Source organism: Nipponia nippon, unplaced genomic scaffold (genome assembly GCF_047370975.1).
Source record: "Nipponia nippon isolate SJK-2023a ecotype South Korea unplaced genomic scaffold, ASM4737097v1 scaffold_2, whole genome shotgun sequence".
Taxonomy (NCBI): domain Eukaryota; kingdom Metazoa; phylum Chordata; class Aves; order Pelecaniformes; family Threskiornithidae; genus Nipponia; species Nipponia nippon.
This window is the reverse complement of record NW_028262336.1, coordinates 97,755,798-97,778,612: the sequence shown is the minus strand read 5'-3', so window position 1 is coordinate 97,778,612 and position 22,815 is coordinate 97,755,798. Positions and strand designations below refer to the sequence as shown.

General features: G+C 38.6%; 1 protein-coding gene across 1 annotated transcript in view; it reads left to right on the top strand.

Annotated features, from left to right (window-relative positions):
* VWA8 (von Willebrand factor A domain containing 8) overlaps positions 1–22,815 on the top strand; it is a 199,800-nt gene that overhangs the window by 6,186 nt on the left and 170,799 nt on the right. The window contains exons 2-4 of the mRNA XM_087759030.1: positions 5,552–5,629; positions 16,463–16,593; positions 18,725–18,835. Of these exons, the coding sequence (XP_087615156.1) occupies positions 5,552–5,629; positions 16,463–16,593; positions 18,725–18,835 (320 nt within the window). The remainder of the gene's footprint in view (positions 1–5,551; positions 5,630–16,462; positions 16,594–18,724; positions 18,836–22,815) is intronic.

Sequence of the window (22,815 nt, the reverse complement as noted above, 5' to 3'; positions counted from 1 at the left end):
ACCTCATCTGTATGTGAAGGCAGCGGTGGTCAAGGAGCAAACCTAGTGAGTGCGGGGAATCGGTTTCTGTTCCTCGTGTTTGGGAGGCTGCTAGTACCGGTATAAGATGCAGAATAGGTTACGGTGTTACCCAGTGACTGTGTGTAATGTTTGCAGCCATGAAGATGGCCAGTAAAAGCTGGTATGAAATGAGAGAAGTAAGCAAGTTGTGTAGATAGGACTGCTCCCACCCCGAATAATGTATTCAGAAAAATTGAGGAAAAAGAAAAAACAAATCCTGGAAAGTGTCATTTCTGCTTCTTCAAAATAAGTTAGCTCTTCAAGGATGAGGGCTGATACTCTTTTCTGTGCCCTTATGGAAATGTGCTGGATAAATATCAGTTAAAAGCTCCCCCACCTCTTTCCTTCACATTAGAATGAAATTAAGATCCGGAAATATACATTTGAATATAATATAGATTTTGAACTTTCCTCTAACAGGTGTGATCTTATCACACAGAAGTTAATGTGAGCAGAGCTTAGCACCTTCACAGTTTTAATATGCTCTTGCTGTTACTGGCTTTTGAGACCAGATGGATGGTCTGTGTACAAGTGAATGTGTAATATACTAAGTCAACTGTTGGAGTGTGTTAATCTCACATAAATTCAGGACTAAAGAGGCCAAAATGTAATAATTTCAACCACAAAAAAATTCAACATTCCTGAAGCTTCATTGTAGTGTCTTATAAAAACCCTGACAATATAAAGATTTACACATGAGATTGGAACTGTTTCTGCTGTGCACTCAAAAAACTAAACACACGTATAGATCTGTGCAGAGTGTTTTCTTTTGCTGTAGGATTTCTTTATTTAAAAATAGCCATTTCAAATTTATTAATTTCATTCTTTTCTCTTAATGTATTATTTCACCAGAAAAATGGCAAGTAGAAGAAATAAAACTTTTTTCTGCTTCTTAAATTCTTAAATTGTAGTTGAGATGCAATCTGTTTATCTTCAGATATGACCAGCGTTGCTGTAAATAATTTGAACAGCAGCGTTTTTTTCTTCTCAACATATAGGAAAAAATAGTAGGATTAGGGAATGGTCTCTTCTGGGGAGGGGGAGAGGAGAAGAGGGATAGTTGGTGTGGTACTAGCTTTTAAATACAAGACCGGTCAAAGATGCCAAGCACACAATAAAGCTGCATCTTCAAGAAGCCTTCTTACTGAGATTATAACATAAAAGCATCCACAGTGGGTCAGAACAAGGTCCATCAAGTCCTGCTATTCTGTATTGGAGAATGGTGAATAGGAGATGCTGGGGGAGAATAAAAGCAGAGGGTGTTCCCGCAGGAGCGCCCTGCCAAAGTGCCCTCCCAGCCTCCGGCTGCCTCCTCTGCAGCTCAGGGGCTTGGAGCTGGAAGTAGTGCCTTTCTATTCAGTAGCCCTCACTGGACCCAGTGGAAGAAATAGGCCTGCTCATCTGAAGACCCCTTGTCAGTTACCGTAAAAAGCAGATGTAGGTATTAATATTGTTTTCTGTCTAAAATGTAGCTCTAAAGAAGAAAGCGTATCAGGTTCAGTGCATTGCAGTTACTGGCTAGCTGTATGTGCATGTGCGAATTGCCATTTTGCCAGAGGTGCAATTCACACCTGTCTATTCCAGATGCAGCAGAAAGAGCTCGTTGCATGTATTGAGGCTGTTTTCATACCTCCTTGTTTCAGAGAGTCTCATCAGGGTCCCATTATTGGGTCACGGTCTTTATGTGCTGCCAATTTCTGGCCCATATTGCATGGACTCTTAAACAAACTTCTTTGTCTGTATGTTGTCCGCCCCCTGAATCAGATGCCCCCCTTACCTTTTGGATTCTGGCTTATTTCGCACTTGTTTTGTTTCAGCAGCCATATCTCTCTGTGTACATCGGGCACTGCTCATGTCTCACTGTTTTCCCCAAAGACTGTGGTATCTAAGTTTACTGTTTTCTGTGTAGGAGATAAGAAACCAGAGGCACATCTTCACTGCTTGCCTAAGCAGACCTGATACGGGCTAAAAGTCTCCATCACAAAACCCCGTGTGTATAGCTTTTGTCCACAATAGAGTGGTAGCAGCTTGTGAGATGGCTTGGAGTATTCATGGGCTTTTCCATAATTTGCAGTGGAGTCAAATAATTTGGCATACGTGTTCTCAGATTATGAGTCTTGCTGATTTAACAGCACCATTTTACAAAGCAGGCTGTTGTCAGTTCCTTGCCAGCTGGTGAAACATTGGAAAGAGCCTGGCCGGGATGACACCTCTGTTCAAAGAGTTTGGAAAAGCAGTGGAAATGGAGTAACCAAACATGAGATTTTAAACAAGTACAGAAGAAACAAATGAGACAAGAAAATATAGACCAGGTGAAAGTGTGCGATAAGATTAGTGGGCTAATCTCCCCTGTGCTCATTTAGCTAGGAAAATAGACTCTGCTGTCTTCGTTTACTGTTGCTTAAAGTTCTATTAAACGCTGCTAGTATTTTTGCTTTTTGGACAGATGCAAGCTGGAGGCAACGTTTGTCTCCAGGCAGCAACAAGCCTGTTAAAATCTGAATGCCCTGACTGTATGCTAGGGATTTTGTATGTTCAGCTCTCTCCACATCTTGCATATAGTTCCCTCCCAGCCCATTTTTCATGAAAGTTTGTAGGGTCCACTGATGGCTGGAATATTTGTGAAATTTTTGGACATGACTAGATGTGTTGATCGAGGGTTAGCATGTTAAGGACTGACATAAATACCACCAGGACAGATGCATTTTCCATTTTTCACCTAGACCAAACTCAGCTGTGGGGTTTTTTTTTTGGGGGGGGGGGGGGAGTACAGGAAATCAACTCAGGCTTTTCAGTACTGTGCCAATAAAGTAGGTAATTAAAATTCTCTCCTGTAGATGATATCATCATTCCAATGTATTGAAAAAGTCTGACACCTTGTTGTTTTGGCATCTTGTCCCTACTGTGTTTTGGAAGACTGTGTATGCATGAGAGAGTATTTACCACTTGAGCTGAGGTGATTTAAGCTAGGAGCTAATTAGTCATATACTCTTGTCTCATTGCATGTTGGCTGGGGAACAGTGAGAAAATAAACTGGCACTAATTTCCTAAGGATATATCAGGCAACCTGCCCTTTGTAGAATGTTGAAATTCTTCCTAGCTGAGCTAATGAGAGAGGTGTCAACATTTGCAGGAAGCAGTGGGCTCCTAGGATGTTTTCATCAACTTGGAGGCATTTTGGTCAATCCTTTAGCTGTTTCCCAGTGAGAAAGAGTGATTGGAGCTGCAGCAGAAGAAAGAGAAAGGGATGCTTAGGCAGTAAAATAGTTTTTCTTACTTTAAAACTCAGAGAAGTGGGCAAAACCCTGGGAGACCCAAAGCCTAGATTTTACTCCTTGCAGTGGTTGCGTCTGTTGTCCAGTGACTCTTTAATTTAAGATATATAACAGTTCCCAGAATGGGGACCAAGCCCCTAAGCCATTGTGGGACTTTCTTTTGGAGTGAGTTTGAATGCTTCAGGCTGAAGAGGGCACAATACTTTTAGGTGCACTTGAACTGCAAATTCAGCAAGGGCTGGGAAATGAGCTAAAGACTGCTGCCTAATTGTTAGCTTAGCCCCAGCTCTGTTTGGGATCGTTCCACTTCTTGGCTCCTGCACAGATTTGCCAGAGAAGGGTGCTTAACTCTAGCAGGGAGGGCGGGAGCTGCTTGGTGCTGCTTGTCCTTAGGACCAGGAATGAACCCTTGGCCACATTTTATTTGGCATTACTGCTGTTGCCTAAGTCTCCCACTTTCTGGCAAGCCATTGAAGCACTGTACTGTTGCATAAAATGTGGGAACACCCACCAACTTACAGCCTTCTGCCAATACTTTAAGGAAAAAATGGGGGGCTGGTTATTTGGGCTTCAGGAGCAACATAAAGACCCACGTGCAGGCCTGTATGTCAGGCTGTGAATCCCAGTCTCAGCACCATTGTTAAGCCCTTAAATTTGGGAGAAAATCAGCTATAATCCTTTCTTCACCGCTTCCTGTTTGTTGCTGTACGTGATTCTCCTCTGGCTGTTATAAATCTAGTCCTAACTGTGTAACCTTTCCCATGGATTGTGTGAGTCATGTCAGAACCTGGGGATTCTCAGTCCTGTGAGATGAGCACTAACATCTGGGTATGCTGGAAGAGAACTGCATTTGAGTATAAAACTAGAGTCACTGCTGAATGAAAGGAGAGCTGCTGTATGTATGGGAGGAGTTGTGATTGCCTCTGTTAGTTTTGACAGGCATCCTCTCCAGCATCTCCCTCTCTGCTTCCAGCATTGGTCTTCTGAACTCTTTGACTCTTTACCCGGTGCTGGAGATAGGCAACCATAGACTGGGTCCTCTTGGATGGAGTAGGACAAGATGCAGATTTACAAATGGATTTTTAGAGTTGGATTTTGTTTGTGGGCTATGTACTCTACATCTCATTTCTGAGAACAGCACAAGCACAAAGAACAGTTCCAAAACTTGGCCTCAATTCATGGAAAGGTAGTGTAGTCAGAGTGCCGTGGCGAAACTGCACCCCTGTGCAGCAGTCTTACTTCAGTAATCGTCTCCATCCTCACGCACACACTACAGTGCCTGTTGGGCAGCAAAGGTGGTGTTATCTTCAGCAACAGTAATGGAAAAAACATCATCTTACTAGAGTCATCTAAGTTCCATGGTCTTAATACTTGTGAACTCATTTGCATGGCCCAGATGGTCTCTTGAAAAAAATAAACGTTGAGTTTGTTACCAGTCTGCACCTCATGTTCTTAGCTTCACGGGTTTTGGGTGTTGTGCTGTTTTTCTCTGTGACCGCTGCCACCTTGGTCCTCACCCATTTGCTGGCTGCAAACTAGATTTCACTTCTGATTTCCACGAGAAAGTACATAGGGCATGCCTTGGAATTTAATTCAAGCCTGTGGTTGCAGAAAGACAGATAAGACAGGCAAGTCCTAATAAGAGACCAGTAAATTAAATGACCAGGTGCTTTAGTTTTGAAATCCAGAGCAAGAAATGCTTGAGACCTCTCAAACCTTGGAAAGGTGCCAGGTTCTGCAGCTATACAGAGAGTGCAGGAAGGACCCACTGACATGAATATGTCGTTTTGTACCTCCAACAGATACTGTCTCAGGCTGCTTGAAAACTCAGGAAAATCATCACCCCTACAGGTGTTTCTCACTGCTAGTTCGGCAGATAAACATGCTAAAGTTTTAATTTCAATAGATCAATGATGGTAGTTGTAATGGGGTTCTGCAGTGAGCTTGAATTCCATAGCTCCCAACAAAGTAAGTTATGGTTATAACAGCAGCAACAAAACAAAAAAAGTCAAGGAATATTAATTAAATGTAAATTGTCCTGATACCTGATCTATTGAAAAGCAGCAGAGCCTAATTAGTAAACTAACATTAGAGGTTGCTTTGTGAACACACAGTCAGCCTTACCACAGCAGGCCTATGATTTAAACTTTAATATAAGGACATTAAATGCTTAAAAAGTATCTGGGAACTAAAAGACATCTTTTCTCTTTTTTTAGGTGGTACTGTCACTATTGGAGATGTGTCTTTTAAACTCAAAACACCGAAGAACCCAGAACTTGTTCCACAGAACTACAGTAAGAATCTGTTTTCCTTTTGAATGAGTTTCAATGTTTTATTCAAAAAACTTTTACTCACTCAAGTCACCCCACTGACGTTACTGAAATTATCTAAGAAATATTTTTTGAAAAAGCATGCAATTTGGGGAAGGCTATCTTTGCTGAGTTCTTTACTGTGTCTCTCGTTCTGCTGGTTATATAGGAATCTCTTTAACTTTGAATGTAACTTGTTCCATTGGTCAGTGGGACAATAAAAGGATCATTTGTGTATGTTTAAATATTTTGTTCAAAAGGGGTCTCATCCAGCAATTACTTCTAAAAATAATACAGTAATCTCAAATTGTTTGGTCATAAAACTGTGGCAGTTTAAAATTATCATTCAGCTGCAATATGATTATATGTCCTAGGAGTTTTCTGCTGTATGGCAGATGTAGTGTGTTTTTCTACTGTGATATTTAGTATTCCCAGATTGTCATGTTATTGTTGTCAGCAAACATACAGATTTTTGCAGTCCATCAAGTTAATGAGAAATCAATTGCATAGTGACAAAAAATGCTATCAAATACTTACAAAAGACATAGCCAATTATGCACATTAACAATGTACTTACATGTACTTACAATTAATTCACATTATGTTTTGATACCTTATTAAAAATGCAACGGAGTTGCAGCCATCCGTATTTCCTGTTTCTTGAGAAAACATGCTTCTTGAGCTTTTCCTTTTGCACCGTGGATCAGCAAGTGAATCATGTTTTCGTTGTGGCATTTCCTAGGAGAGTACTGGCCAACTATTTCCTGAGGCTCCAAAAAGATCAGTTGCCATTTGTTCAGTGCTTTCACATGTAGGCTCCTGGATGTCCAAAATTTAAATTTAAAAAAAAAAAAAAAACAAACAAAAAGCACAAAACCAAAACCCAACAACTGATTTTTTCCAACCAGATAAATTTTCAGGCTAAAACCGAGCACACGTGGCATTCTAAAGGTGTTTGTACGTCTTAATACAATGGTTAGACAGGGCCAAGCATTGAGAACTCCCAGTGACCATCATTGCTGGGCTTACAAGGTTCTACAGCTGGAAACTGAGTGTAGTCATTCACTTAAGTGAGTTTGCTTTCCAACATGTCTAAATTCCTTCCATGACATTTTGAAAGAGACACCAAGAAAATTGCTGGGGTGCTGGCGTTTTTTGGTTTTGTTTTTTCTTTTAGAAGGATGGCATTGATAATATCAACACTAGACTTGCCACTGCACAGCTGGCAGGATGGCAGGTAAATGCTGGGAGAGAGATACTCAGGGCAAGGGGGATGTTACAGGTGTACCGGGAGTGCTACTGGTACAGTATCAGAAAGGGCAGGAGCTGCTGTGTGAAGGTTTATATTGTTGCGTTCTTAGGCAATAATACTTCAGTTCCTCAGGCAGGCTTTAGGTGGCCCTGTTTGAGCCGGAGGGTTGAACAAAATGGCATCCAGAGGTCCCTTCTAACTTCAACCGTTCCGTGTTTCTGTGATTCTGGATTTTGTAGTAACTGTGGGATAGTAGACCTGTACTATTGACATGTTTAGATAATTGTTTCTTAACTCTGACGTGCAACATTTCTTCTGAAGTGTTTGTCCTTTGAGAGGTGTGGTAGGAATATAGAATCATAGAATAGTTTGGGTTGGAAGGGACCTTTAAAGGTCATGTAGTCCGACCCCCCCCTGCAATCAGCAGGGACATGTTCCACTAGATGAGGTTGCTCAGAGAGCAATATAGAGAGGAAGATTTTGTTTGCTTTCCATCTTTGACTAGTGTGAAGTCTGCCAGTAGTCTGGTAGGCCAAATTGCTGATCTGCATCTGGATTGTGGGCTGCTTAATTCCCATACCCCAGTAGGCGTCACACTGTGACGCTTTCCTACCAGGTGATCTAAGGTACCAAAGATATCCAATGCCATGTGTTAGCCCTTGCTGTTATGGGGTAGCCCGTGAGGAAAGGGTTTCTGTTTTAGACTGTAATGACACTTCCCATACCTCGTGCATTCCCTGGGAACGCGGCCAAACAGTTGAGAAATGCTGCTCTGTATTATTACTTTTTATAACTTCTTAAATGATAGTCTTTTGCTTTTCATCATTTATCTTGTATGCCTATTTTTTCATTTTGATCATGAAGTAAGGCCATCAGTTGTCTGTCAATGACTAATGTGATCGGTTTCACTTACATTTCTTGTAGATTTTTTTGCTTTCTGGTTTTCTGTGCTATAGCGAATATGTTAATTTTAACCATGCCTCCCTGCCCTCCACTCTTCCACACCATGCCAGTCACTATTACATGTTTTGGTCAATCTGTACTTTTCAGCAAGATAAATGTTAGCTCTAAGTTGCTATAACAGCACCTCTTTCAGTTCTTTGGACTGGGAAGGTAAGAGAATTCTGAAAACATTTGGTAGGATCAAAGAGTCAGAGATTTTTCTAGTTAACAATTATAAGGAAAAAGTGGTTGAAAACTAATCTGATAGCAAAAAAGTTACTGAACATGGAACTGTACAGAACGATGGGATCTTAGCTAAAATCTGATACTACAACTAAAAGTAACATTTATTAGCACATATTAGGTGTATTATTAGTTGTTTCTCTCTTTTTCTTTTTTTTTTTTTTTTTGGCCAATGTCATGCTTGGGATAATGTTGTTCATCAGTATTCATGTACTTACAGTGGGATGACAGAAGGTACAAAATTTTGCTTATAAACCTAAATATTAAATTAAAGTAAGGTAGGATACTTATGTATTTAATAGCAGAAAATAGATTTCAAATACTTGAATACAATTTCTTTGTATATTTAAATTTAGGAATTTTTTTTATCCCTTAGTGCTTCAGTTCTATGGTTATGTTACTATGGAGAACAAAGTTCTTTCTTAAGTTTCCTACTTAAGTGGGAAATATCTCTGAAAAAGTCTCAGTCATTGTAATGTTTGCAGTGGAGTAAGAAGTAAGAGGAGGGAATTGAAGCAGTTACAGTTCATTTACTAGTACTGCATATGATATTGTTTTCTAGCTCATTGTGTAGAATAGAATGTTTCTGCTTTTGTTATTCTGCTGATAAAAGCCATGTTAAAATATGGTGATGTTGAAAGTGCATATCTATAATTTACAGCAAATTTTAGGGATGATATAACTTATTCTAAACTCAGCATTATTCTAGGCTTAAAAATAGCCTTAAAAATCTGAAAAAAATGTAACACGGTAAGGAAGGCAAATGTACTAAGTACCTACAAAACTTTACATTTGTCTTCTTGTCACAGAATTGATACCAAAATATTTCATTCTTTGTGTTACCAAATGAAACTGATTTTTAATTCCTTTATTGAACCTTGTTACATTTTGCAGAAATGGATAGCATAAGTACTGCTGGTTACCTTCTGTTTTCATGTCTCTGCTTTTCAGGTTTTATGCTAGGTATCTAGCAAGTTCAGTATGAAGTGCTCCATTTTGTGTGTTAATGTAAAATATAAATTTGTTTTACTGTTGCTGGCAAATGGCTTTTTATTGGAAGATGATAATTAAAGGTACATAAAATCTGAATTGTTCTTATTTTTCTTTTTATAAGTGACAAGTAAAAATGAGTCATACACAAGGGAATTTTGTTAATGGGATTTCTGTCATAACTGTGTCTGACACGTTCTAGAAAGAGGGCACTTATTTTTGCACTGCCTGTTCTTTTATCAGTAAAAATAAAACCTACATTTTTAAAATCTCACCATGCCTGAAAAGCACGATTGTTGCTTTAGTTATACTTTGGAGAAACTTTGTATGGCTTTCCATGATAGTTTAGATCTAAAATGGAATTGTGAGAACGAACATTAATTATTTTATTTTATGTTGAGTTTGTATCAGTGCACTGCTTTCGTTAATGGTTTCTGGAAATTTTATGAAAATGACAACGTACCTGATATTTCATCTATTTATTAATCTTGACAAAACAATTCCTAACATAGCTCTTCCAGGGCACTTTGGTCAATGGCGGCGAATCCTCAATAAGGCAGGAAAAGGGACGTTCTCTTGCAGCACTCTGTCAGCTTTGCTGCTCTCTGAAGGTGCAAGTGCATTTGGGAATTTGGCTGTAGTCATGTTACATGCAACCGCATTGCATTGTGGAAGGTTAATTTCAAACAGTGTGTGGTTTTATGCCAGATGTCCTGAGTCTGAGCACCCTCCCCAGTGTGTGATCAAAAGTGACATGTGTCTATACAAGGGGCTAAGGGATACCTCCCGTTAGTTTTGCCAGTTGAGATATATGGAAGACTAATTATGGTGAGGAATTTAAACAGAAGGTTTGTGCGTATAAGAATGAAATACAAAAAAAGTAGCACTAAATGGATTTCTGTGCTTGAAAGGGAATTGTTGAGGAAATTGGGGTTATTTCTCTGTAGTAGGCTCAGCAGTGCCAGCAGTTCCTGTTATTTATTCTTCACCTGAAAAATCAGTATTGCCCTAACAGTAAGACGTCTCTGTGTCCTTCTCCCAGAATGGTATGCGCCACGTGCTGAAGCAGGGACAAGCATGTGTGTTCAGTTATTGCTCAAAGTAGGTTCAGATTTGCACTGGAACATGTGTTTCTTCTTCTTTCTGTTAACTTTAAATCTGAGCGCCAGGGTGCAACACGTTACAGAGACAGGTTGTATTGCAGGATGACTGTAATTTTGTGCTAACAAAGGCTTTTGTCATTACATTTCTTCTTTCCCAGCCTAAAGAAAGATGTCTGTTGTCAGAGATGGTGATTATTTCAGCAGTTTGAGTTTTCATCTAGGCCTGCAACTGATCTGCTACTTGGCTGTTACCACCTAATCCAGAATCTGAAATAGTGGGTTTTTTTGTCAATAGAGCTCTGAACGTTTTACACCATTACCCCCGTTTTGTGTATACCGAGAGCAAGGCACAGGGAGACACGGGGACATGAAAACCTTCAGCGAAGGTCTGGGTGGAGCGCAGGGAGTTGTCTGGACTGTTGCTTGTGCCTCAAAGCAGGGTCAGCCGAATCCGAACCATTCCTGAGAGATGTTTGTCCTCCTTGTTCTTAAAATGTGCTGGTGACGTAGATTCCAGAACCTCTCTGCACACTTTACTCCAGTAATTAATGATTCTTTTGTGAAAAAAAAGCATTTTCTGATGCCTCGTTTAGATCTTTTTGGACATACTTTTACTTCCCTGGGGCTTGTTCTATCTAGCGTAGCCATGATGTATAGATTACTTTTTTCTTCACTGTGATTCTATCTTGCATGCTGGAAAACAGTGGTTACGATTTTTGGTCATTTCTTTTCTAGACTGAATTCCAATGTCTTCAACTTTTCCGTATCTTCCAGACTTTTCATAATTCTTCTTGCTCTTTTCTAGAATCTCTCAAACTTACCTGTGCTGGACTGAGCTGTTGCGCTCAAAAGCAGACAGAGTTATGTCCCTCCAGTTGGAGTCCGAGCTACAGATAACTGCTCTGGCTATGTATTTCCCTATGAGTTGTACATCCAGCTACAAATAGTTTCATTTGCTCCATGTTTATATGTCACTAAGAGAAACTTAATCTTCTGAATCCCATTCAGTGTCCCTTCCAGAAAGCTGTTTGGTTTTACATCATTCCTTTGTATTTTCTTTTCGTGTATACTCACATGGAGAAGTATGATTCACCTATGTAGATCCTATACCTTCCTGTGAAGCAATCGACTTGAAGGAATTAATGATAAATGAGTTTATGGTCTCATCCAAGAAGTAACTTCCCCCTTTCTAAGCCCCTGCAAAGACTCTCAACTTGTTTCCTTACCACCGCAAGAGCAAAAATTGTTGGAATGAAGACTGTTTCTATGAAAAATTTATGAGGAAAAATACTATTCCAGTGGAAACTGTCTGTGATGTAACCACATTATGAGACTTTGAAAACTCCTTGGGCTCCGTGCGTCAGCATAAAATTGGAAGAGCAGCAGTGTTTTATTTGTGAAGCGCTAAAGGAAAGCAGCTGAAAGCAGGCCACACAGGAGTGCCTCCCTCCCCACCTCAGCCACGCTGCCTCCTCCACGGTGTGCGGGGCAGCTTGCTCTCTTCCTTCGTTGCCCCCCACCCTGAACAAGCTGTGAAATAAGTCTTGGTAAGCTCAGGGTTTTGAACATTTTAACTTTTTGAAATGTATTTATGTTTTTAGACAAAGACCTCCCTCCTTGTCCCCTGCTTCCTTAACCATATTTTACGGCGGCCACCCCCTGTGCTGGATGTACTGCAGATTGCTGTGGAAAGCTAAAGGACACCCTTGGTAACCAGAAGAGCGGGACATCTTTTTCCCCTCATGAACTGTCACCTCCCCTGATAAAAGGAGCCATTCTCAGACTCTGAACATGCACTGTAGCAAAGGTTCAGGGTATGCAGAGGTCCAGAGAAGGGCAACGAAGCTGGTGAAGGGTCTGGAGCACAAGTCTTAGGCGGAGCGGCTGAGGGAGCTGGGGTTGTTTACCTTGGAGAAGAGGAGGCTGAGGGGAGACCTTATTGCTCTCTACAGCTACCTGAAAGGAGGTTGTAGTGAGGTGGGGGTCGGTCTCTTCTCCCAAGTAACAAGTGATAGGATGAAAGGAAATGGGCTCAAGTTGTGCCAGGGGAGATTTGTATTAGATATTAGGAAAAACTTCTTCACAGAGAGAGTGGTTAGACATTGGAACAGGCTGCCCAGGGAAATGGTACAATCACAGTCCCTGGAAGTATTCAAAAAATGTGTGGATGTGGTGCTTAGGGACATGGTTTAGAGGTGGACCAGGCGGTTAGGCTAACAGGTTGGACTCGATCTCAGAGGTCCTTAACGATTCTATGATTCTATTTTTAATTCTGTTGAAAATTATATACATCGGTGTCTTCTAAGTGCCTGTTGGTTATTATGATATTGACCAAACCAGAGTCATACAAGGACATGCGCTCCAACGTACTTTCTACCACATCTGGAATAGATATTCTTGGAAATCAGTTCATTTAACTGTCTGCATCTGAACAGTGGGAAGAGGTAGGTGTCTCCTTCATTTATGGGATTTCTTCTGTAGGTGGGACACAAGGACTTGCCAGCAGATACTGTCTGCTATCTCCAGTGAATCTTATGGCTTCAGTGAGTGTAACATGTGCCAAGAATTCAAGTATGAGTGAACTGGAAAATTTCCGAGGCTGGCATAGCCATTTCAGTCTTGGTTTTATCAAAAGCTGATTTGTGGATCAAACAAGAGCAGCTGCTGCATTTGCTTCAAAATCTACGTACAACATTTTCTTCTTTTCTTATTTGGGGATTTCTTTATTCAGCTTCAGCTGCTCACTTTACAGAATGTTTGTGCAGATTCTGCTAGGTGTTGTCCCACTTACCACGTATTACAAACCAATAGAATGCATTTTCTTTCGCTGGCCATCCTTGATAGATAGGAATAGCAAATTGTAGCACCGACTACTCTCCTGCATGTGCCAGATGGTGTCTTTGAGAATCCACTGTAGAGGCTTCCTACGCACCATCCTGCAGATAAGAATATAGGGCCAGCTACTCAACTAGTGCAAATCAGCAGAGTGCCACTAAACAGATTGTGCAAACCTAGTTTGCATTAGATGCTATCTGACTCATGGGATAATTAATAAAAATTGCTGTAGCATACATGCTGAATGCTTTTTTCAGCTAATTTGCCCTGTCTTCTAAATGTAATGGAAAATTATTATATGCTGCTTGTAGTAAAGTTAATATACAGTACTTGAACAGAGAAGAATTTTTTCGAGTCGTGTTAGAGAAAACATAAAAGCTTTGTAATGCAGATACCACAGTAAATGTAGTCTAAATATATAAATAATAAATATATAAAATATAAAAAATAAAATATATAAATAATATTGAAGATACTGTGTATGTGCATCTGAAGTTGCTTTTGAAGAGAACACTGTGCTTTGGAAACAGTTTATGCGGTATAGACTGCATGTACAAAAAATTTGCATTATGATTTTAGAAGGACATAACTGGGAAACTAAAGTAGGCTTAATATCTTGAGCAATGTACAAATATTACATGTTAGAATAGAAGGAACTGACAAGTGGAAGCTGCTGTCATGACAGTTCGCCTTAGGGAACGCTTGCTTTGAATTTTCGGCATTATTTGTAATGGGCTTCCTTTGAGTGAGTTTGCAGATGGTCAGTGTGCCGACTTTGTGATTGAAAACTTGTATTGTAATTGATCCAGCTGTAATCTGTATGTGAGGAGAATGATGTGAATGGTGAAGCAATGAAACCGTTTTCTAGGAAATGTATCAATAAGGAATTGTGTCTTTCATGTCCTTTTCTCAAAAAAAAAAAAAAAGCAAAGCTAAGAAATTATAGGACATTTTTTAAAGTTGCATTTTGCCTATTAAGATTTCAGAGAAAATTTGGACTGCTTAAACATAATGACAAGAATATGAGTGCCTTTATATATATATATATATTCCTTAAGGTTTGCAGGGGGATCACGTTCCTAAGATTTTAGATTTTTTTGAATGCTGTACACTCATGTTCTCTTTTACATGACAGTTTGTCTTGCAGATACTGCTGAACGTTCTTAAATCCTGTTTCTATTTACGGTACTGCTTTTAAGTCTGACCCGAGTTTTTTCTTAAGGCCATCCTAAAGATAAAAAAGATAGCTACACATAATAATGTGAATTACACCAGAGGCGTTTGTAGTCGTGCTGTGTCAAAGCTGGTTTTGCCATGCTTTTAATGCATGACTTTTGACGTGAAAGAATTCAGTGTTTCAGCAAGATTTCCAAGCTTATTTGTCCGCTTTAAGTAAAGTGCCTTTTTTTTTTTGAGAACACCTATTATAAAAATACACTAGACACGTTGGCATGTTCATACAACAGGTAAGATTAATAACAAATGTGCTTTCCAGTGAGATCTCTGTCTTGCAATTTTAATGGTACCTTTAATATAATACATTTTATTTGTGTGGTGCTTTTCAAATTACCATACCTGTCCAGTAGCAAAGTTTGGACAGAGCAGTTTTTCTGGTGTGATGTATTACCCTTTATTTCCCAAAGAATATACGTAATAAGAACTTTCTTAATTTTCTTGAAAATCTCGTAGAAAGGAACACGTTATTCTCTGTGAGGAATTTATTTGCATTTGGCCTGTTGTGTGTGGTATGTGTGACGTGCAATGCTTTCGGAAAACAGCATTGCAGTGAAGAAGAAGAAAATATTTTTACATTCATATGATCTTACCATAACATATATGAAAACTAATGCTGGGCATGCTAATGGCAGTTATTTAGAAATCAAAACAAAAAAACAAACCTGAAACGTTTATTTACAATTAATCTGATAATCGTAATGCATAGATTGCTCGCCTGTGTGTGTGTGTTATTCCTGTTCATATTGGTGGTAAGGATATAGTAGATTTCTCTGGAAGTGGAAGATGATTTCAAATGGCTTTCCTGAGTGCCAGACCAAAATATTTGGTTAAAATTTTTGGTAAAGTTTTCCTTAGCCAGCTTTATGCTTGAAAAATCTTCCTTGAATCTCATACAGTCATTTAATACTGTTTCTATGATCTTACAAAATTAATTTTAATTCTGGTATACAAAGATTCAACAGTGAACTAAAACCTCTCAGAACTGAGGGGCACTATTGCTTGCTGTCCTTAACTCTGCCCCTCACGTACTGCCTCCCCTGTCTCAGCAAAGCTGATGTAGAACCCAGGCTTGGTTTTTAAAATATTGGCTTCTAATTGCAACCAGTAATCACACTGAAAAAGGGTAAATACCCAACTATTAGTTGGAGGATTTCATCACCTCTTGCTCCTGTCTTACTGTACTTCAGCATCCCAGATGCCACCCTCAAGGCTCCAGCTTCAAACCCCATCATCGGTCTTGTCAGATTGTTCTGAAAGCAACCATATACATAAATCTCCCTCCTGGCTTGCTTGTGTTCTCCTTCTCCCCCTGCACTAGTGCTTTTTGCTTGTGTCTGAGAAGGGGCTAGGCTTTGCTGGGGGGGTACGTGAAGGAGTATTCTGGGGACAGAGCGATGGTCGGCAGCGGGAATGGTACCCCTGCTTCGGTGTGTTCTTTCTGCATGGTGCTTTCCAGTGCTGCCAACATTTGCATTCATGTGGTAAGGTTTTTAGTTTCATTATAATCAGGTTATTGTTTTTTAAAATAATAAGGGGATGGTATTCTTAATAGAAATAAGTGCATCTGCTTTGAGTTGTTTTTTTGTTATGATTTTGGAAGCTGCGTGCTATTGATGTAATGATATTGCAAGGTTTGCATTTCCTTGATAATTTAATTCTGTGTTTTATTGTGTCAAAATGTAAACAGGAATGCAGTTGTCTTTTAAGAAAATAGCAAATTAAATATATCCCTGAACGTTAATTTTAGTCTGATGCAAGCAAAAAAAATTTTTTTTTTAAGTTCATGATTCACAGAAGCATTGGGATATAGGCTGGATAAATCTTTTACAAATTATTAATAACGTATCTATATTATATTAACTGATGCTGAGAAGTCCACTCAAGATTGAGTAATAAAAAACAGTCTTTGCATTGATCAGTTTAATGTGAAATGAGAATCAACATTTTTTTTCTGTTTTTTGTTGGGATTTTTTTTGAAGGATGAAGTTGGGCAGAGAAAAAGGCAATGTGTAAGATAGGTATATAAATTTGCATGTAAATTAAGTAGTCTAATATAAGCTGTGTGTAGAATTCTCTGCTTTTCAGCTATCCAGCTTTAGGACAGCACATCTTTGTGTCTTTGTTTTATTTTTGGAGATAAGAACAAAAAAATGTGTGAATGGCCAGGTATCTTTCAAAATTAAATAATGTGTTCTTATCTTTGTGTTTCTTTGAAAGTGACAGATTGTTTGGCCCAGTCTGTAGTCCACCATTTAAGATGGATAATGCAGAAAGATCTTCTTGGCCAAGATGTCTTTCTTATTGGTCCTCCCGGGCCTCTCCGGAGATCTATTGCCATGCAGTATCTGGTAAGTATGTTGGTTTAAATTCTTGGAGACATAGTCATTAATGTCAGTTAGTCATTCCTCTACTAGCCAAATTGTAAAAGGTAGTCCTAGAAAATCTTACAGCAAGCTACTTAGGAGGTAAATAAGTTTTTCCATAAATGTGCTTTCCAAAGTTCAATTTTTGTTATAGGTGAGTAGAAAGTACAGACATTTTAATACATGATGTTCTGCTTAAACTCCAGGGGGAAAAAAAAAAAAAAAGAGTTGGAAAACTGTGTTACCATATGCTATCACAAATGGAGGAACAGTTTGTTCTAGGCATTATGTATGTTAGAAGAAGATATCTGCCCACTGTTACAGACAACAAATTGGTTTTGCTTCGTTATATTAAAAAAAAGAAAAGAAGGAAAGGATTTGGGAGAGGAGTGTTCCGAGTAACATTTGGGAACAGTTATCGTGAGTGATTAGAAAGAGTAGATGCGTGTATGATCCTCTCTTGGAATGTGGGAAGGACTTGCCTACGTCCATCTGCGTGAACCATGGCAGCAGCACGTGCAAAATTTCATGTTTAAATCGTCGGTGCCCTTAAATGATCAGGAAGAGGGGGTTGTCTGCCCCCAAAGGTGATGTGGGTAGGACTTTGTCTGCCATGAGTTCTATCTGGTTGGGCAGAAGGATCACAAATGGAGGTGTATAAACAATTGTCATAAAGATCAGCCGTTTCTTCAAAAATCAAAAGAGACTAGTTCAAAGACTAGATCTCAGAGGTAAAGCATACAGGAAAAAGCTGCAAGATTTTGAACTTTGGACAGAAGAGAAAAGATTTCGTAGTTCAGCAAACCAGGTATGTTACTTGATAGCTCGATGCATTCCTTAATGTAAATGAGAAGAGTTTGGTATAACCTAAAAAGAGGACTTAGGGAACACCTGATATCTAGACATGGGACATAGAATGTGTCTTGTTATTTATACCACTGTTTGTATGCACCTGAGCCGTATTAGAAAGGCTGCAGCTTGCTGTTTCAATGCCATGCCAAACAATTGCGTGAAGGCTGGTCTTTGCATGTGAGCTGGTACATGCTGTGGTCCCTTTAATGAAGCTATGTAAGCCTGGAAAACTTTTATCTGCTCTTGGTGAAAGCTACTACTATGTGTTCATACACGGGGCTAATTGTTGAAGAAAACTCCTCTGTTTCACCTTCTGGTTTTTTCCTTTAATTATGAGAAAGTACAATTGTATCTACCTGCAGCATAAAGGAATTGGTGGCTTTGTAACAAATAGGCACTGAAAAAGTGGAAAGCAAATAATTTTAGTGGGTTTTTATATCTTTGCTTGATTTTTGTTCATACAACTATAGTTAAAAGCTGCCTCTTAAGAGAGATCTGTTAAATATATTATACCTTTAATTGAGGGGTAAGCGCTAAGAGCATTTCAGCATGAATCTGTTTCCTAGCAGAACGCATGATAACCCAGATATGGAAGTAGCAGGAACATCAGGTATAAATACAAGTTTGGGGTTTTTTTCCCTTTAAGATAGCAAATTCTAAGTATATCTCATATTGAATCAAAATAAACAATGCAATAGCCCAAGGGTCCTCATTTTTTAAATAGTCTATAATTTTACAGATGCGGACTGCATCTCATGACATTAAAGGGAGAGAAGATAAGAACAATATAGTTCATTAGTGTACTGTCAAAGCATGTACAGGTAGTAATCACAACTGCGTTGCTGTGTAAGTGTTACTGAGCAGTGAGGCTTGAAGCTTCTCAATCTTTTACAGAAAACTTCTGATTTTTATTCATGATTTGCAGATGCTGATTGTTTTTCAGAGTCCAGAACCGGAAGATTAACTTACAAGATGTTACAGATGTTCAATGGAAAGAATATATAGCTAGTTATTATGTTTTTAGAACAGGTTTTGGGAAAATAAAAGTTTATTGAGCAGAAATTCAAACCATTTTGTTTGAGGCAGAACACGCTGTAAACATTTTAAGAATAAGAGATATTAGATTTTGTTCAGAGTTATTTCAGATCACTGTGCTGCTGCCTAGAGCTCTTTTGTACAAATTATACCACTAGGCCTATTGTTAAAGTTCACTTACTGGGGTTATAGTCTTATTTTTGTAATAACTTCAGACTGTTGTTCACAGGAGCTAACAAAGCGGGAGGTTGAGTATATCGCACTGTCGAGGGACACCACAGAAACTGACCTCAAACAGCGACGAGAGATCCGAGACGGTAGTGCTTTTTATCTTGATCAGGCAAGTTGCAGTCACACACCACCTAATTATTGTTTACAAGTAGTTTGAAGGAAGTTATGGGTTATATTATGAAAAATTAGTATGTGGATTACAGACTGACTGACATGTTTCTGATGCAGTTAGTGTCTCATGTAACACTCTTGATCTCATTACTACCAAAAATGTTATCTTTACCCAAATCCAAGATTACTCTGTCTCTTAAGAGTACTACAGGGTTGATTTAGGCAGGATATTTTTGATATGCTTCTGTAATGTGGAGTGAGATCCATTCTGGGCAAGTTAGACAACACTTCTCTTGGTGTGTCTCTTCCCCAACACTTGTACCACATTAGATGTGTTCCTGAAATGAATCTTCTGATCTAGTTTCATTGAAAAAGAGTCTAGTTCATGTATTTTAAGACTGTTCTGTGTTGTGAAACCCAAGCACAGTAAACAGAGACAATTGGAAGATTTGATTTGAAAGCTCACTGCTGATCTGGACTAAAATAATGATTTAAACACTCCTGCCATCAGTATTGCCCCAACCCATTATCTGATTTAGTACAGCCATAGAGTGACTTAGATTAGGTAAGATTTCTCTTTGTAAGTTATCAACGGCATGTCTCCCTTTTGATTATGCAGGTAAAATATGCGCTTCATTTAGAATGCTTGTTTTCCTAGATACCTCAAATTTGTATAAAAGTTCGGTTTCTAATTAAATAGGGTGAGTCAGTTCCTCTAACGTAGTGTGAATTTAAATGTGTTATCTAAAACAGTTTTCACTTGGTGATGCTATAGAGGTTAATGATATCACCATCACACGAATGATTTGTGGGTGGAAAAGGAGATGGGAACAGGAGAGGAAGGAGAACCTAAAAGCTTTGTTCTCTGTTTGAAAGAAACATTTTCCTTTTTTTTTTTCTTGTTTTCTTTTTTTTTTTTTTAAATTCCCAATGATCTCTTTTTCAGCCTCCAAACTTTAAAGAAACCTTTAAATAGATTTTCTTGAAACCACAATAAATGACTTTGAGTGATGGAAGATCCTCAGAATGAAGGATAACAACTAATCTAAATAATTTTTTTTTTTTAGTTACTTCTAGGACTTCAAATTATCTCATGCTTATCTGGAAATATGAGGTTGCACAATATGAGATAATTTAAAGTACTGTACTGTGGATTAGGGCTGTAAATGGCTTCTCATTTACCAAAGAATAGGAGCGTTTGTGTAGGCTGTGGGGTTAACTCATTAACTCATGTTAGCTCCACGCCTAACTGCTGTTACGGACAGCCTTATCCTCAGGCTTGCTACAGAATAGTCAAGGTAATTTACCCCTGGTGTAAGAGCATTAGTTAACTAACATTTGTAATAGCGACTGTATCAGGGACCAAGATGTGAGATGGTCTGTTAACCCTGTATTTGTCTGAAGACTTTGATCACAATGTAAGTATGAGGCAGCTTGCTTCACTTTGTACAAGCTATTTTGAGTGATCTCATTCCGGTAAGAACACTCTAGGAAGATTAGCTTTCTAAGGTAAAGGGTCTAAGATTATCTTTCTTCCTCAATCTGTTGGAAATTTTCAGTTAAAAGGTTTTTACCAGAATCCAGCACAGCAGTACTTCAGACGAAGACTTTCCTTCAGCAGGATACCAAAGTACTAAAATCAGTCAGAATCACGATGTCTTTCCTCAGCTCATGTGTTACTCATTCACATGTGTAACCAACGTCTGTTTAAGCTCTGAAGGGAAAATAAGAAAATCATCATAGAATCATAGAATGGTTTGGGTTGGAAGGGACCTTAAAGATCATCTGGTTCCAACCCCCCTGCCATAGGCAGAGACACCTTCCACTAGACCAGGTTGCTCAAAGCCCCATCCAGCCTGGCCTTGAACACTTCCAGGGATGGGGCATCCACAGCTTCTCTGGGCACCCTGTTCCAGCGCCTCACCACTGATAAATCATTGGTATTTAGATGAGCACTTGTAAAATATTGGAAACATGAAAAATGAATCTCCTAGATAGTGATGTTCCAGCTGAAATTTTCTAACCCTACGTTCTAGTTAAAGACACATACAATATGGCACATGGTTATGTTTAGAACCATCACAGATCTAATTATAGCTCAATAATAAAAGGGAATAAAGTTTTACAGGTTACACTGGGGTTTGAATTTTAATTTGTTCATTTAATGATTTTGAGGTTTGCAGATGGCTGTACCAATTGAAAACATTACAGAAGCCAGACACTACTCTCTTTAAACCCCAGACCATGAACTGTTTCAAGACAGAGAAGGCTATCAGTAGGTAGCCTTAACAAAATATTCCCAAAAGAGCTTGGATTGCTCCCATTGCTATAGGTGAGCTAAAGAGAAGGTGAACTTATATGAGGGACTGAAAATACAGGCTATGCTTTTCAGATTTACATACCCTTTCCCTTCCTGCGGAATCTCATTCTTGCTCTTCATGACACCCAAGAGAAGACAGCAAAGCTTGCAAGTCTGGTTTCCAGAACATCCAATGTATGAATTCTGTGGGTCAAATAAAACTTAACTGTTGTTTAAGATAGATGAGACTCTTTGCATGCACGCCATAATATAGTAATGTACTTACCTTACACTTGGAAAAATAATATACTGTAATGAAAGCTGACATCTTGTTGCCAGAAATAACTTTAATATAGTGAATCATCAGGTTTGCAGACCCACAAAGGTTTGCAAAGTTGTCTGTGAGTGATTGTTAAGATATTATGGTTGTTTATAGCTCTGCATTTAATAGTGACAGATTAAATACTGTAAATTGATATCTCAGAGGTTTCAAAACATCTGATACATTTTAACATGAAGTTATTGAATATGATTGCAGTTAGTTATTTAAGATAGATTTGGAAGATGGTGATTTGGAAGCAGTGATTTAAATTCCGTATTGAAATGTATATTGAAGGGCTGATGTATCAAATATCCTCGCGTATTTGCATTTCTTAGTACTAGAGTGAATCAAATGGGAGAAGATTTGGAGTTATGAAGTTAGAAGAGAGATCTGATGAGGGGGAAAAAAAGGGCGAGGGGTTTATTTACCTCAGATACAGGGGCCCATTAAAATAAAGGTAAACATTGAATTATCAAATTAATTCCCAATTAAAATCATGTAAAATAAAGAACTTACAATGGGGTAATGTAAATTATTTGTTTTCATTCAAGTACTGACAGGAGAAAATTCTGTTTTCTTGTCTTTACCTTGGGCCATCAATTCTGATTTTCAGCTGTTAATTCACTGTTAAAAGCCTCAGAAATGTCATTATTGCTGTTATTGAGAAAATTAAGTAACCTCTTGGTTTTATTCTGTAATTTATTGCATGGATTAATTATGTTGTGTATCAAGTAAATTGGTTAGAATTACTTTATATCACTTAAAGATTTGCATGGCAGCTTCAAATTTTGCTTTTATTGATAGAAGAGCTTGTCTTGCAGAGTGGTTTTCTGTTTCTGTAACTCTTTGTAGTTGAGCCACCAACTTGCTTGAACCAGTATGGAGATTCTAATATCAGCCTAATATATTTTCAAAAATTAAGGAATTAGATTTGATATCATTATGGCTTTTTTTTTGCCATTTCTGATGCAGTTTTCCTTTTTATTGTGTGTTTACAGCTATAAAAGGCACACCTCTGGTTTAAACTGTTATTACTACAGCCTCCCACATTTTAAATTATTACATCAAAGCAAATCCTATGTTGTTTTAATGTAGTGGATGCAATTGGGAGAGCAGATAAGCCATTTTGTTAGTGCTTGAGAGGTGTATTGCTCCAGGATTGTGCCACAAACCATGTTGCCTGGAATGCCTGGTTTTGTTTACCCTGCATCTTCCAGCTTTTGCATTAAATGAAACAGGCTTCCCAAACACAGACCACTTAAAAAAGTGCATAGTCTTTTCTGTTTGAGACAATCGAACTAACTGAGGTTGGAATAAGTAGAAAAATACTGTATTGTTATGTGCTGAAAAATTACAA